We start from the raw sequence: 15,851 nt of genomic DNA, 5'->3' as shown, positions 1-15,851 counted from the left end.
GGGAGGGGCGTGGTCTGGTGGGGGCGTGGGCGGAGGGGCGGGGCCGGCCTCTACGCCCCGCTTTCTGTGCTGCCTCCAGGCTGTTCCACGCGCAGAGACTGATCAACACCAACCTGCTCTTCGTGGTGGCGGAGAAGCCGCTGTGCAGCCAGTGTGAGGCCGGCCGCCTGCTGCAGAAGGAGACGCACTGTATCCTGCCCCCGCCGCGCCCCCCGCCCCCGTCCCCGCTCCCCGCGCGCCCCGCACCCCCCCCACGCCGCCTTGGCCGCCTCCTTGACTCCCCACCCATGCCCAGCGACGGCCCGGAGCAGTGCGAACTGGTGCAGAGACCGCGATACCGGAGAGGCCCGCACATCTGCTTCGACTACAACGCGACAGTGAGTAGGGGATGGTGGACTGGACACTCGCTCTCCTCCCCGGGGCTGCGCGGCCCTGCGCCCTGCGCCCTCCGCTGCCCCGGCTGCAGGCTGACCGGCTCCTTGTCCCTTCTGCAGGAAGATACCTCAGACTGCGGCCGCGGAGCCTCCTTCCCGCCGTCGCTGGGCGTCCTGGTCTCCCTGCAGCTGCTGCTCCTCCTGGGCCTGCCTCCCGGGCCGCAGGCTCATCAAGTCCATGCCCACACCTCGCGCCGCCTATGAGCAGCCCTCCTGGCTCCCCCCAGGCCTCCCGCATTCCCCGCTCCCCCTTAGATCCTCACCCCCTATCTCACTGAAGGACTGAACGCACCAGGCCCCCAGAGGCTTAGCCTTGGAGGGGGTGCGGGGTGCCCACAGGAGGGCGCTGCAGGTCTTTGGCGCCCAGGCACATCTGCTGCTGAACTGTCCGTGTCTCCAGACCCCCATTCCCGCTGGACTTACCCACCCCTGGGACAGGGAAGCCACAGTACTGGTGCCAAACCAGGCCCCACTGCCCACCCTGCCCCACGGAACTGCTCCAGCCTGGCCCTGCTACCCGACTTGGGACCAAATGTGGGTTCCCTGGGGACAGCGGAGCCCCGTGTGTCCCAGCTTCAGTCCTGGCAGGAGAGGTCCTGGGCCAGCACCCCCTGGGTCCTGCTCCTCTCGGGCCTCCATCCCCTTCCCCCTCCACCCAAGCCCGGCAGGTGTCAAGCAGTGACATAAAACTGGCTCAGACACACCCACACACACCTGGAGCCTGAGGGCAGGAACTGAACTCAGAGTAGACACATCCCGGAGGACACACACACACAGACACGCACACGGGGTGGGGGGGGCGGCTCACGAAGCCTTACAGAGGGGCAGGGTTGGCGGGAGGGCTGGCGTGCGCACACTCCTGCTCCTGCTCACTGCCCGCCTCTGACCTGACCTGCAGCCCAGCTGGTCCTCCATCTAAAGCTGAATGTCAAACAGTGCCAAATGCTGGGGCGGGGGGCAAAGGCCCCTCTGTCCCCCCCTAGCCGCCAGTGTCCCCTAAATGACCTCACCCCCCCTCCCAGGTGCTCATTGTAACCATTTATCACTAGTGTCAGGCCCCTGTGGGACCACATGCCACTGCCCGCACCCCCGGCAGAGGAACCCTCACCAGACAGCGCCCTTTGCCTTAGCAGGGTGACGTGATTGCTCCTGGCTGGGCCACCCCCCCCCAATCTGGCCCTTACACACTCAGGCCTGCGCCCACCTCCTCTCTCCTTCCCATTCACACACACTCCCTACCCCCAGGAGGCCGAACTGCTCCTCCCTGCTGAACACACACTTGCACACGCATACACACATAGACACACACTCTGTGCACACAAAGAGGCTGGGCCTGGGCACACTTCTTCACACCATTCATTCTGGTCATTTCCTCCAGAGGCATCCCAGCCTGGGGGCTGGGGGGGGACTGAGGGCAGGGATGTGGCCATGGGGCTCAGATGGACTGGGAGGAGGGGGGAGGGGGATGCATTAATTAATGGCTCCGTTAATTAATGTCATGTTGCTTGTCGCTTTCTCGGTGTGTGTGTCTGGTCCATGCCCGCTGCTGGTGCCAGGGTGGGTGTCCGTGCTGGACACGCAGCCTCGATGCCAGCCGTGTCTTGCGGGGGCGTGTGTGTAACTGTAGTGTAGTCAGGTGCTCAATGGGGAACATAAAAATAAAAAAGAATCAAACATATACAGAAAAATAAATATATATTTTAAGTTTAAAAAATGGAAAAACAGACAAAACAATTCCCATCAGGTAGTTGTCCAACCCCCAGCTGGGTCTGATCCTTCTCATTGTCCACCTGACCTGGCTGCCCCCTCACCTCGGGCTCGGGGGATCTGGGGGGGACTGGGGGGCCATCTCCTCTTCTCTGCCCTTTTTTTTGGTTGTTCTATTTTGTACAGACAAGTCAGAAAAACAACAGCGACAAAAAAGTCAAGAAACTTTGTAAAATATTGTGTGTGTGATTCCTTGTAAAATATTTTCAAATGGTTTATTACAGAAGATCAGTTATTAAATAATGTTCATATTTTCACTTCAAATGGTTCCCATCTGCTGTGTCTGCCCCGGGTGAGAATTCGTAGCTTGAAGAACCAAGTCGCCTTGACCTCAGAGCCCCACTGAGCACTCAGCTAGGAGCGAAGGCCATGCAATCCAGTCTCCGGGGGGGTGTAAAACCCCAGGCATCCTGGGTACCAGATACTTGAACCCTTTGCCTTGAATAATCCCAAAAGCATCTGAGAAAAGCTGTTTAAAAAAAACAAAACAAGCCCTGGCCGGTTTGGCTCAGTGGATGGAGCGTCGGCCTGCGGACTGAAGGGTCCCGGGTTCGATTCTGGTCGAGGGCATGTACCTTGGTTGCAGGTACATCCCCGGTGGGGGGTGTGCAGGAGGCAGCTGATCGATGTTTCTCTCTCATCCATGTTTCTGACTCTCTATCCCTCTCCCTTCCTCTCTGTAAAAAATCAATGGAATATATTTTAAAAAAAACAACAAGCTCAAGGAGATGAGATGTGGGTTTAGGGAGCATCCAGCCATCAGGTCAGACCGCCGGCCCAGTGGGCAGGTCCTCATCCGAAGTGAAGTGTGAGGACCCGGCCTGAGCCCACTACCCGGTGCTGGAGGGCCCAGTGCTGCTGCTCCGAGGAGGGTCTAGTCCACCAAGGCATGGCCGCGGCTCTTCCCAGCCCAGGGCAGCTCAAGGACTGGGGTCTCCATGGCCACTGCTGCTCACACTGGAACCCAACCCTCTAGTTCATTTTAATCCCAACTCTTAATAGTCCACCCTAGTCCGTGTGACCTTTGAGTTCTTTCGAGGGGAAAGACTTACAACCACCAGAGCAGAGGTTTCCTGGTGCTACTGACTGACAATACAGGCGCTCACCGGTGGCTTCTGGCCGACTCCTCACCACAACCTGAGAGTTGGGTACTAGTTTGTCCCCAGACTGCAGATGAGCAAACTGAGACTTAGGAGAGATTCTTTCCTCCCAGATGAGGAGGACAAGAAGTCAGCAGAAGTTTCAGAGAGGAGCTGATCTGTGTCTGGGGGTCCTTAGATGCTAAATAAATGGAGGAGGGCATTCCAAGCCTTAGCGAAGACACCTTTCCTCACTCCTCTGCAGGAGCTGGCCACCGAGCAACACCTACCTAGCGCCCTCTGAGACAGCCCCCATCCCGTGCCGTGCAACAGCCCAGAGGTCCTGGGGTAGGGCTGCCGGATAAAATATAGAACATTTTTTATATTTGGCTCAGTGGACAGAGCGTCGGCCTGCAGACCGAAGGGACCCGGGTTCAATTCTAGTCAAGGGCACATACCCAGGTTGCAGGCTTGATCGCCAGTAGGGGGTGTGCCGGAGGCAGCTGATCGATCGATCGATCGATCGATCGATGGTTCTCTTTCATCATCGATGTTTCTATCTCTCCTTCTCCCTTCCTCTCTGAAATCAATAAAAAATATATATTAAAAATATAGAGAGAACATTCAATCAAATTTGAATTTTAGATAAGTATTTTTAGTACATCAATATTGCATAGGACATAATTACACTATAAAAATGGAGACATGCTACCCTGGCTGGTTTGGCTCAGTCGATGGAGCATCGGCCTTCGAACTGACGGGTCCCAGGTTCAATTCCAGTTGGGGGCGCATGCCCGGGTTGTGGGCCTGATCCCCAATGGGGGGTGTGTAGGAGGCAGCTGATCAATCGATGGTTCTCTCTCATCACTGATGTTTCTATCTCTCTCTCCCTCTCCTTCCTCTCTGAAATCAATAAAAACATTTTTTTTTAAATGGAGACATGCTTATACTAAAAAAAAAATTATTCATTATATATTTGAGATTCAAATTTGATTGGGCACCTTGTATTTTGATTTGTTAAATCTGGCAGCCTTACCCTGGGGTGACATCGGGTGAGAACCCAGACCTCAGACAAAGATAAAGGTGTCAACACCCTTTGTAACCTGAAGGCTATGCACATGTTGGCAGTAGTACTGAGATCAGCGGCTGAAAGGAAGGGGTCCTGCACTTTATAAATGTACTTTGTCAAATAATTATTTAATTACATGCACATTTTTTAAAGAAATCTCATTTCATTTTTTTTTCTTGATTTCAGAGAGGAAGGGAGAGGAAGAGAGAGAGATAGAAACATCAATGATGAGAGGGAATCATTGATTGGCTGCCTCCTGCACGTTGGACTAAGCCCACAATCCAGGCATGTGCCCTTGACCAGAATTGAACCTGGGACCCTTCGGTCCAGAGGCTGATGCTCTATCCACTGAACCAAACTGGCGAGGGCTATATGCATATTTTTTAAAAGTAACTCAAGATACAAAAAAATCAGCCTGCACAGGACACAACCTGCCAGAAGCCACCGTTGCAATGAAGTGGGGACCCAGGGCCAGCCTTGTCCAAGTTTGTGGGGAGACTTCCCTTCCTCTGGGCCAGCAATCAGAAGGCTGTAGGGGGCAGGAAACCTGAGTTTGAGTCGTGGCTCCACCTTACTTGTAACGGGCAGCCTGGGCAGCGCACTCACTGTGCTCCCGGGTGAACTGGCATTTTACACTCCAGGCCCCTTGGACACTCAGGGTGTGTCCTGTCATCTCCGTTTACATCTCCATGAAACTGGGTTTCAACCAAGTCCAGGAACTGAGCCAGTGTACACAGCTGCCAAATGGCAGGGCAAGAATTCCAACCTGGGTCGGGCCCCATGCATCCCAAACAACCTGAGTCAGGCTTATTCCAGACCATGGGCGTCCCAGTTCCCGCACACCAGGGCCACCCAACATTCTCACCCACACACCTACCCACGAAGACACACCCATTCAGATGTACATGCCAAGGAGCCACGCTTCCCGGGGGACAGCAAGTGTGTGGCATGCAGTTGTGGTGCCGCTGATACCCGCCGCTTTCCCAGGGTTAGCGATGCTTCTTCACCCACTCCCGCCTCCCGAGGACTGGTGGAAAACGGTCCTGAAAACTACAATTCCCAAGCAACACCTCTTCTCACCACCGACTTGCCCGGCCCGCGCGCACAGCCTCCTGGGACTTGTAGTTCTACCCAGAACCCTGACTTCCGCTCGTCCCCAGCTTCGGCCGCGGACTCGGTGTCCCAGCATGGCGCGGACCCGGAAGACCTACGCGGAAAGGGCATCCCACCGCCTCCCGGGGCGCGCAGGCGCAGCACCCCTGTTTGTCGGCGCCTGAGAAGGGAGGAGGTACGGTCGAAGGCAAGATCCAGGCCGAGCCGGAGCTGACCTGACTTGACTCGGGCCCAGAACTAGGCTCCAGTCCCGCGCGGGCCGGACAGTAGGACCTCGGAGTGGATGGAGCAGGCCCAGCCCTGAGACCAACGGCAGCCACTGGGCCTGGCTCCGGGCCCACCGGGCGGGCAGGCAGGCGGGCCGAAGCCGCCCAGGGCTTCCCCTCGGGTCCCGGGCGAGGGGCCTAGGCCCCGCCCCGCAACCAGGCCCGGCCCGGCCCTTTGGAACCGGAGTCCACCCGACCAGAAGTGGAGTCCTCACCGGGGCGGGGCCATCGGCCAGTGACTAGGCCGGGCCCGGGCCTCCCGTCGGGGCCGGAGTGGGACGAGGCCCGGGGAGGCCCCTAGCCCACTAGACGCTCCCCTCCGGCCGACGCCCGCCGAGAAGATGCAGCGCGCCCTGCCCGGCGCCCGCCAGCACCTGGGGGCCGTCCTGGCCAGCGCCAGCGTGGTGGTGAAGGCCCTGTGCGCCGCGGTGCTGTTCCTCTACCTGCTGTCCTTCGCCGTGGACACGGGCTGCCTGGCGGTCACCCCGGGCTACCTCTTCCCGCCCAACTTCTGGATCTGGACCCTGGCCACCCACGGGCTGATGGAACAGCACGTGTGGGATGTGGCCATCAGCCTGGCCACGGTGGTGGTGGCTGGGCGCTTGCTCGAGCCCCTCTGGGGGGCCTTGGAGCTGCTCATCTTCTTCTCCGTGGTGAACGTGTCCGTGGGGCTGCTGGGGGCCTTCGCCTACCTCCTCACCTACATGGCTTCCTTCAACCTGGTGTACCTTTTCACCATCCGCATCCACGGCGCCCTGGGCTTCCTGGGCGGCGTCCTGGTGGCACTGAAGCAAACCATGGGGGACTGTGTGGTCCTGCGGGTGCCCCAGGTGCGCATCAGCGTGGTGCCCATGCTGCTGCTGGCGCTGCTGCTGCTCCTGCGGCTGGCCACGCTGCTCCAGAGCCCCGCGCTGGCCTCCTATGGCTTCGGGCTGCTCTCCAGCTGGGTGTACCTTCGCTTCTACCAGCGCCATAGCCGAGGCCGAGGGGACATGGCTGACCACTTTGCTTTCGCCACCTTCTTCCCGGAGATCCTGCAGCCCGTGGTGGGGCTGTTGGCGAACTTGGTGCACAGCCTCCTGGTGAAGGTGAAGATTTGCCAGAAGACAGTGAAGCGCTACGATGTGGGGGCCCCGTCCTCCATCACCATCAGCCTCCCGGGCACAGACCCTCAGGATGCGGAGCGGAGAAGGTACTGTGGGATCTTGTGAAACCTGGTTGAGCTGGGGGAGTACTTATCAAGTCACATCCCATCTGTCGGGGTGCCAGGGGTCAGGTGTCGGGCGGATTCAGAAAGAGGTCGAAGCCAGTTCACGGCCTTGAGGAACTCAGCACGTAGGTGTCTGGGCTCCGGTAGGCGCTTTGCAGTATTGCCCTTCTCCCCACCGAGGCTGCCTAAAGGTCTCCAGAAACACCCGGTCTCCTTGGTGCTGGGTGAGGGCCAATGGAGGGCCAGGTACGCATCACTCTGGCCTCGTCTCAGAATCTTGGAATCCGAGACACGGGTTCTGTGGAAGCCAGAAACGGCCTCTGGTTGGTCTGTGAGAGGGACACAGGAGACCTGGCGTCCTGCAGCGGCACTCTGGGCCACCCCAGTTTCCAGTTGCTGACCCATGGCCTGTTCCTGGGCCTTAATTCAGATCCTGCGCTTCTCTGCCACCTGTTGAGAGGGGAGCTGGAGGTGTCACTAGGCTCCCCCGCCTCCTGCAGGGGGGCCTGTTACCAAACCCAGGGCCTGGCCACGTGACCCGGGCCTGGCGCCTGCCTTTTCATCATCTGTAAACCAAGCCATCGGCAACGTCAGGCCCAGGCGGCTTACTCAGTGCACCTGGGCCAGCCCTTTCTCTCCCCGGTCTGCGGCCTCGCCACAGTGGTCACAGCTCCCGTTGCCAACATGATTCTTGGGTATTTTTGAGGCAGTTACTGGAGAAGTGAAGTCTGCGCAGGCTCTGTTCCCTCTTTCCGCATTTGTCAAAGGCTGCTCGGCAGCTCTGCATTCAGCTGAGGAGGTCGCCCCGTGCTGACCTCCGCTGGGCTGTGGGTTGAGGACGGGATACGTCCCTTTCTTGAAAGTTTCCAGCCGGGCAGTGCCACCGATGACTGTGGTCCACGGTGGCAGGTGCTGCCGGCAGAAGTGTGGGCCCTGCAGTCGTGTCTCTATGGCTGAGGAGCCCCAAAGACCGAGGTCTGTCTGAACCCTCCCCCGTGGAGGAGCTGGAGCCAGCAGGCTGGGCCGGTAGAAGCTGGGCTGTCCTCGGAGCTCTCAGGTGGGGCCAGGCCACCGGGCGGTCCCTCGGCCAGTGACAGGTCTTGCTGGGACTGTTAGGGTTGGCTGGACATTGAAAACACCTCTGCTCAGGCCCAAGAAAATGGACGGTGGAGGCAGGTTGGGGCAGGGGTATCAGGAGGCAGATTCTGGCACAGCCTGTGGTGGGCTGACGTGGGGGTGGGAGTTACTCCTCCAGCCACTCTGACATCTGGCTGCACGCTACTCCCAGATGCAAAGGCTACTCCTCGTGGCCGCAGGGTTTCCTGTCTCTCACCCTCGTGAGGAAGTGACTAGCGAGTCTCCACCTCGGTCCCTCGGCAGGCCTTGCACAGCACTGACAAGTCAGCCTCCAGAAGGGGAGCCGGGGAGCCGCGGGGGAGGACTGCCCTGTCTATGCCAGCTTGCCATGTGCCAGTCTGGAGGGCAGAGTGAAGTGTGCAGGCTTTTTGTGCCCGTGCCCTTGCTGCCTCTCTGTCACTCTCCCTGCCTGGTGGAGATTTTGCTGGAACTCGGAAGGCTACGCAGACTGTCCCCACGCTGGCGGCAGAGAGGCTGAGCATCAGGCCCTCGGTGGCCACTGTCGGAAGTGTTGCCTGGCAGCATCCCACCTCCTGTGGGCAGGGGACCAGTGCACGTATATACCTTCTAGTGACTTTCCTCCTGAGCGGGGGTCTCAGAACCTGCCAGTAGAACCAGTAGGCTCTGGCCTGTGCCCTGTGCCCTGCCCGCGTGGGCTGTTCCTCCTTCCTCTCGCCCTGCCAAGGACTCGGTGTGTTCCCACTGCCACAGGGCCTGGCGGCTTTGGGGGTTCTTCTGGGAGGAACATTGGAACCCCTTAGGAGGGTGGGCTGACCCGCGTTAGCCCGCTTTCCAGAGCAGGGGCTTGAGTCCCAGCCTTCCCCAGACCCTTCCAAGAGGCTCAAAGCACCCCTAAGAAGGAGTGGGGGGAGGCGTTCTTATCCCCTCCAGTGAGACCAGTGCCCAGGCAGAAACTGGTAGGTCAGGGACTTGCCCTTCTCTCTGTCTGCCTTGGGGGCCGGAGAGGGGGGCACCAGCTCTGCCACCCTTAGACACCACCTCGGAACCACGCCTGGGGCTGCCGGGCGGGCAGTGTGGCAGCCACCCCATTGGCCTTCTCGGGCTGGAGGTGCCTCCGCTGGGGGAGGAAGGCTCTCCAGCCTTTAGAGCCTCGTTCTGATGGTAGAGGGCCCGATCCAGTCCCCGGGGAGCGTGGGCCCTGCACGGGGAAGGGAGCACCTAAGATGCTTCTGAGAGGAGTCCGAGTGGTGCGGGGAGTCAGCTTCCTGGGCAAGAGCAGGGCACGAGCCAAGTCCAAACCCAGAGTGACCTGTCATCTTCCCTCTGACCCCAGGCAGCTGGCCCTGAAGGCCCTCAACGAACGGCTGAAGAGAGTGGAGGACCAGTCCGTCTGGCCGAGCATGGACGACGATGAAGAGGAGGCTGGGGCCAAGGCGGACAGCCCTCTGCCCTCAGACAAGGTCCCCACCCTCCCAGGGAAGGGGGCTGCCCCAGAATCCAGCCTGATCACCTTTGAGGCAGCTCCCCCGAAGCTGTAACTCCAGACCACCTTGAGTGTAGCACCTCCTCTCCCACACCCCGGCCCCTTCTCAGCTGCTCTGAGGAGAGGGAGGATGGTCTCCGGGGGTCTCCACAGCCTTCTGCTATTTCTCGCCAACACTACCCAGGACTCTTGCTACCTGGTTACAACTCCAGACAACCACTAAGTCAGGCATCCGCCAGCCGAGGCTGTCTGAGGTAAGACTGCACCTCGGCAGGTCGCCCCAAGCAAGTGGCAGTAGGGACACTGGTGCCGCAGCTTCCGGGCCAACCCTCACACCTGATACTGTGGCCGAGAGCCCTGAGCCAAGGCAAGGATTTGCCAAAAACGTCCTGGGGGGTCCAGCCAGCGTAGGAGCCAGCACAGGGCTGTGCCTCCCTGCCCACCCCCGGAAGGACTGTATTCACCTCGAGATTTCCGGTTCCCTCTGCTGTGGCCACGGCTGCTGCTAGGCCAGAGCGGCCACAGCTCCCAGGCGTTTTCTACGGGACCACTGAGCGGGCGGCTGGCCCAGCGCGCAGTGTCAATAAAGCAGTTCTTTGAGGTATGACTCCTGGGCTGTTGGACCACCTCGTGCAGCCCCTCCTCGTGCTCAGCTGCAAAGCCAGGGACTTTACTCCAGGTCCAAGGGCTCAGTCCCCATGGCAACTCCAGCTGGAGAAGAGGCCCATTGCCCCCCTCTCCCTTCCCCAACCACATGCCCACTGTCACCTCACACCCTTACTCATTTTCTTTCTCCCTCCTATCCCCATGCAGAGAGGCCCTGCCCAGGGGATCTGAGGACTGAGGGCTTCTCTATCCTCAGGAATTCTTATCCAGGGCTCACCTCCAGGACCAGTGCTCAGTGCTTGACACCTACGAGCCAGCCATCCCGCTCCCATCTTGTCATTGCCCAGCACAGTGGGCAGCTGGGGGGCTGAAAGGACACGGCCCGAGGGCTTTCTAGGGCCTTGGGTAACATGGGCCTCTGGGCAGCCAGATCCTGGGGCTTGTGCGCTGGGAAAGCGTCGGTTCCGCAGTGAGCAGCCAGGAGCAGGGTCCTGTGGCGCCCAGCGCCCCCTTTTTCAACCTGATGGTCTTAGTGAGAACTATCCCCAACTCTGAGCTATTCTCCCCATCCAGTCTTTCCCGTCTTTTTTAATTTTAATTTTTATTTTTTTGTCCTGTAATTTCTGGACATACCAATACAAGTATGAGCTGAGTTGCTGGGGAGGCAATCTTGCAACCCGTTTCATCCAGACCCACAATCCATGAGCTCCTCTGGGATGGTAGAGAGAGAGGGGAGGAGGAGCACTCCAGTGTGAGGAGCAAGCACAAATGCCACACACAGGACTCCGACGCTGAGTGCCCAGGGCCTGAGGTGTCCCTGTGACCTAGACAGTCGAGAGAGTCCACAATGTCCCAGCGCCAGCTCCTACATGAGGGGCAAGTCCAGGCTTCGAGGCTGCGAAGAGCTCACGGCTGAATCCTTTTGCGGTACAGGTAGGCATTGCTCACCTGGTTCATGATGACCAAGCTGGTGACGACAGGGCAGAGCACAGCCAGGTACCAGGCTCCACCAGTGACCGTGGCAGTGAACCAGAGTGAGCACATGCCCAGCAAGAGGCTGGCACTGCCCAGAAGGTAGCCCACTAGCCCAGAAGTGGCATGGTACAGCTTGAGCTTGGACAGGGGCCATCGGGGCAGCAGTTTGGGGTAGAGGAGCCCCACCCCACCTGAGCACTGCAGCCCTGCCCACAGCACAGCGAGCAGCCCTGCCCGCCCATGCCAGGTGGCCAGGTGGGCTTTGCCAAGCTGTTCCTTGTGGAGGATGACCAGGCCCAAGCCCAGCAGCGCACACAGCAGGGCCAGCAGCTGTAGCACCCAGTGGCAGCGGGCTCGGCCTTTCCGCGAGAGGGAGCGCAGCAGCGAGCTCTCAGGAGAGAACACCAGCAGGGCCTCCGTCATCAGGAAAGAGAACTGGGGAGACCGCATGGGAAACGAAGTGAGGGTGCTGCCCAGCAGAAGGGAAGAAAGATTTAGGTAACCTAAGCTGCCAGTCAGCCAGATTCCCCTCCATTCTCTCCCCGCCGACAAGAGTGTCCCTGGGTGGGCAGGAACAGAGAACTCCCTCTGGGACAGAACATCTGCCCGAGTAACCCGCGAGAGGTGCCCCCATAGTCCTCGGGTGCTGTTCTGAAATGACATCTCTTTCCCAGCAAACACAAGGTTTGAGACGTGGCACTTATAAATGATTCACAAGCTTTGTTTCCCTGACACAGGGCGGGATACAATTTCTTGGCAGAGCTGGCCAAGCAGGTGCAGTGTGTCAGGGAAAACGGGGTGTGTCACTGTAAGTTAAGGGAAAAAGGGGCAGAAGTAACCCAAGTGCATTTTCTAAGCTTCCTGCCTGGAGGTGGGTGCACCTCATTTTGTGCTCAGACAAGCCCTACCCATTTGCCCTGGGTCTTGAGTACTCTGGTTCCAGCCTGGGATCTGTGTGCCACGGGCAGACTCCAACATTCCACGTTATCCCCCCAGATGTAAGTGACCATAAGGAGGCCACTAGGGCCACCACCCCTCCCTGTGCTCCCTCCCACCCCTACGAGCTGGCCCGGCCCATTACTTACAGCCAGAGACATGAGCACGGGGTGCCAGGAGAACAGACCTGGAAGAGAAGAGGAGGCCTGTGAGGCGGGGGAAGAGCCCGGCCGCAACAGTAACTGCAGGCTGAGGCCCAAGGGAGCGCTGCCAAAATGCAAGCCCCCTCTGCACCAAGCTGACCCCATACCTAACTCTTCCTGGTCCCTCCGGATCAGAGGCCATGCTTTGCCACTCCTCTGGCAGTCCTCCCTCCTGCCCACTGCACTTTGCAAGAGACAGCCAAGTGGAGCACCAAGGCAAGGAAAGAGAGCCGGGTACTCGGGCCGGCCAAGCTGGCAGAGCCCCCACACTCATCTACTCCACCCACTTATCCCTCCAGCATTGCACGCACGGCCCTCTGCCACCCATGCCTCTCCCAGGAGTCAGGCCCGAGGTTTCCCATTGCCCCTGCTCCCCAGGACAAGTGGCCCTTTCCTCCCCAGAAGTTAATTATAAATTACACTTACTGGAGCCAGGCCTGGCAAGCACTGCCACAAAGATGGTAAAGCCCAGGGCCACAAGATGGGCAGCAGCCCCAGAGGCAGTGCGTAGAGCTCGGTAGATGTGCGACTCGGTCTCCACAGAAAGAGCCATGGTCAACCAGGCCGGCGGCTGTAGCCTGAAAGCATAGGAGCGTAAGCAAGGGTCGCGGATGCCGCGGTCCACTCCTCTCGCTGGAGCAAGTGTTGCAGGGCAGGGATGCCACCCTCCTCCAAGAACCGAAGGTAGAAAGACAGGCACCAGCAATAGTCAAGGACCGGCGGCCTGTCAGCATGTACCTGCATCTGAACTGGCACTGATCACTGGCCCACCTTCCAGGTAGGAAGCGCAAAGCCGTGTAACAGACTACAAATCCCAGAGTGCACCACGCCGTCACCGGGCGGGAGCGCCAGCTAATAGGGCAAGAAGCACTAAGGGAATTGTAGTTCCCAGCTGCGACCAAATTGCAGCCTGAATCCCTTCCCGCGCAGCTTCCTCATGTGCCGCAGGCATGCAGCCCCTCCACGCTAGGAATTCGCCTGCCTCACCCGCAGCGCCGATCGGACGCGGTGGTTTTCTCCTGAGAAAGCGGGATACTCTGGACCCTGCCGCGCGAGCCGCCACCCCGTAGCGGAGCCGCTTCACTTCCGGGTGTGATGACTACCCACCGGGACTTCCTGGACCAACCTCCTCCGTAGCCACGCCTCTGAGCTGCTCTGCGCATGCGCTGTTGAGCAGCCGTCTTCATGGGTGCGAGTGCGCAGGCGTGCTGGACCCAGCGGCCCAGGCCTTGGAGCTGGTGTTCCCGAGGACTCGGTCCCGTTAGCGCCATGAGCAGCGGCTGCCGCATCGAATGCATATTTTTCAGCGAGTTCCATCCCACGCTGGGACCCAAGATCACCTATCAGGTGCCATCGGGCTCGCGGGCTTGGTGGGGAAATAGGGGCGCTCTCCAGAGCTCAGTCCGCTGTCTGGAGGCGGCGGATGCCCGTCCCCGCGCTGCACGCAGGCCCGCTCCTCCTTCATTCGCCGAGAATCGTGAACCGAGAGGGTGCTCAGACCCAGGTCCCAGCCTCCCGGCGAGAGGGCGCAGACAAACCACATAGGCAGTGATGGTGGGAAGTAGGCGGGGACCCAGCAGAGATGCCAGGTCCCACGGGAGGTGGAGGTGGGTGGTTCATTAGTTTCCCTGGCTGCATAGGGATGTAGGTGAGCGAGGAGCGTGGGCCAGACAGAGGGAACAGCATGTGCAAAAGCCAGGAGGCAAGTGAGAACATAGCGTGTGCTTGTAAACAAGGGAGTAGCAGGCCTGGGTGGATGGGAGAGGCAGTGCGTTGCGCTCGGCAGATGTGCGACTCCGGTCTCCACAGAAAGAGCCCTGGCCAACCAGCTGAAGAGGGCTTAGGTCTTGGGGGATTTCCCGTTTACTCGGCCTCGTACCGAGGTCCACTGTTGAGTCCTTTGCCACTTCCCTTCCCAGGTTCCTGAGGACTTCATCTCCCGGGAGCTGTTTGACACGGTCCAGGTGTACATCATCACCAAGCCAGAGCTGCAGAACAAGCTCATCACTGTGTGAGGCCCTAGCTGGGGGTCCTGGGAGGAGCGGGCAGGCTTGGGAGGGGGAGGAGCCTGACTCTGGCCCACCTCCCCCCTGTCTAGCACAGCCATGGAGAAGAAGCTGATTGGCTGCCCTGTGTGCATCGAGCACAAGAAATACAGCCGCAATGCCCTGCTCTTCAACCTGGGCTTTGTGTGTGACGCCCAGGCCAAGACCTGTGCCCTTGAGCCCATCGTCAAAAAGCTGGCTGGCTACCTGACCACGCTGGAGGTCTGCAACACCCTGGGCTTGGGTGGACGGGCAGGCAGAGTTGGGGAAGGTATTCACATGACTCCAAAGCCCTCCAGACCTAGGACCCTGCCAGGGCAGGATGCCTGGGGGGTGCCCACCATGCTGTCCGTGCTCCATCCAGCTGGAGAGCAGCTTCGTGTCATCGGAGGAGAGCAAGCAGAAGTTGGTGCCCATCATGACCATTTTGCTGGAGGAGCTCAATGCCTCAGGCCGGTGTACTCTGCCCATCGGTATGGCCCAGCCTCTGCAAGGACAGTGGAGGGGGGAGGAGGGATGGGAAAGGGACAGGGGAAGGTGAGCCCAGCCAAGGACAAGACTCATGAACAAATTCGTGGCCAGGCAATAGCCATGAGCTGAGTTGATGATGTGCAGGGTCCCGTGCATGACTGGGCTGGGGCTGGGGCTGGGGCGGCCAGCAGAGCTCCAGCTGTCCGATGGGCATGCTCCTTCCCCTCTCTGGACCTCCGTCTCTCGCTTTATAAAAGGGGAAGATTGGCCCCACCCAGAGCCACCTGCCTGCCTCAGGGTTGCTGGAGGGTGATGGAGGGCCTCTTGGAAGAGGGGGCGCTGAGAATATGGGTGGGACCCCTGCAGATGAGTCCAACACCATCCACTTGAAGGTGATTGAGCAGCGGCCGGACCCCCCTGTGGTTCAGGAGTATGATGTGCCCGTCTTCACCAAGGACAAGGAGGATTTCTTCAGCTCCCAGTGGGACCTCACCACACAGCAGGTGTGCCAGCCCTCCCTGAGGGTCACCAGCCGAGGCTGGCCTCCTCCTTGGCCTCACTCCACCCCTACTGCCTGCCTGCCCTGCCCAGATCCTGCCCTACATTGATGGCTTCCGCCACGTGCAGAAGATCTCGGCCGAGGCAGATGTGGAGCTCAACCTGGTGCGCATCGCCATCCAGAACCTGCTGTGAGTGGGGCAGTCACACCAGGAGAGTGCTGTCCGCGGGGCCTGGGGCTGGGGCTGGGCGTGACCCCCCGAAGCTGAGCTCAGCTCTTCTCCCAGGTACTACGGCGTGGTGACCCTGGCGTCCATCCTCCAGGTAGGGGAGTCTGGGTCTGGTTATGCGGGGCGTGGATCATTGGCTGGGCCACACTGGGGCCGTCAGACTTCCAAGCCCCTCGCTCAGGCTCCTGTGCCTCCTGCCACCCCCCCTCCAGTACTCCAACGTGTACTGCCCCACGCCCAAGGTCCAGGACCTGGTGGATGACAAGTCCCTGCAAGAGGAGTGTCTATCCTACGTGACCAAACAAGGTAATGGTGGGCTCTGGGGAGGCCACCTCGGGGAGGGCAGGGCAGGGCCACCTGGAGAGCTG

General features: G+C 59.8%; 4 protein-coding genes across 5 annotated transcripts; 3 read left to right on the top strand and 1 right to left on the bottom strand.

Annotated features, from left to right (window-relative positions):
* The first annotated feature begins 198 nt into the window (after positions 1-198).
* CACNA2D2 (calcium voltage-gated channel auxiliary subunit alpha2delta 2) lies at positions 199-2,465 on the top strand. Its single transcript, XM_023749168.1, has 2 exons — positions 199-377; positions 495-2,465. The coding sequence occupies exons 1-2, from the start codon at positions 288-290 to the stop codon at positions 636-638; spliced, it is 234 nt and encodes a 77-aa protein (XP_023604936.1). The 5' UTR covers positions 199-287; the 3' UTR covers positions 639-2,465.
* A 3,067-nt stretch (positions 2,466-5,532) lies between these two features.
* On the top strand, positions 5,533-10,126 carry TMEM115 (transmembrane protein 115). Its single transcript, XM_006108749.3, has 2 exons — positions 5,533-6,920; positions 9,370-10,126. Exons 1-2 carry the CDS (start codon positions 6,070-6,072, stop codon positions 9,572-9,574), a joined length of 1,056 nt encoding a protein of 351 aa, XP_006108811.1. The 5' UTR covers positions 5,533-6,069; the 3' UTR covers positions 9,575-10,126.
* A 583-nt stretch (positions 10,127-10,709) lies between these two features.
* Positions 10,710-13,510, bottom strand: LOC102440694 (cytochrome b561 domain-containing protein 2). 2 transcript variants are annotated; one of them, XM_014450716.2, is made up of 4 exons: positions 13,227-13,510; positions 12,666-12,817; positions 12,186-12,223; positions 10,710-11,535 (listed from the first exon to the last, which is right to left on the bottom strand). In XM_014450716.2, exons 1-4 carry the CDS (start codon positions 13,508-13,510, stop codon positions 11,032-11,034), a joined length of 978 nt encoding a protein of 325 aa, XP_014306202.1. In that variant the 3' UTR covers positions 10,710-11,031. The 2 variants fall into 2 exon arrangements, with proteins under 2 accessions (XP_014306202.1, XP_006108809.1); XM_006108747.3 differs by lacking the exon at positions 13,227-13,510 and adding an exon at positions 12,978-13,216.
* Positions 13,446-15,845, top strand: NPRL2 (NPR2 like, GATOR1 complex subunit; the record flags this gene model as incomplete). The annotated part of the gene is made up of 8 exons (XM_023749167.1): positions 13,446-13,743; positions 14,159-14,250; positions 14,338-14,506; positions 14,649-14,757; positions 15,122-15,258; positions 15,347-15,444; positions 15,541-15,577; positions 15,696-15,845. Coding segments are annotated over exons 1-8 (873 nt in total), but the record flags the coding sequence as incomplete, so codon positions are not given.
* Between the last annotated feature and the right edge of the window lie 6 nt (positions 15,846-15,851).

This window comes from Myotis lucifugus, unplaced genomic scaffold (assembly GCF_000147115.1).
Source record: "Myotis lucifugus unplaced genomic scaffold, Myoluc2.0 scaffold_3386, whole genome shotgun sequence".
In the NCBI taxonomy this organism is placed as follows: domain Eukaryota; kingdom Metazoa; phylum Chordata; class Mammalia; order Chiroptera; family Vespertilionidae; genus Myotis; species Myotis lucifugus.
Note: the sequence above shows the minus strand (reverse complement) of the source record. Positions and strands in the feature narration are given on the sequence as shown.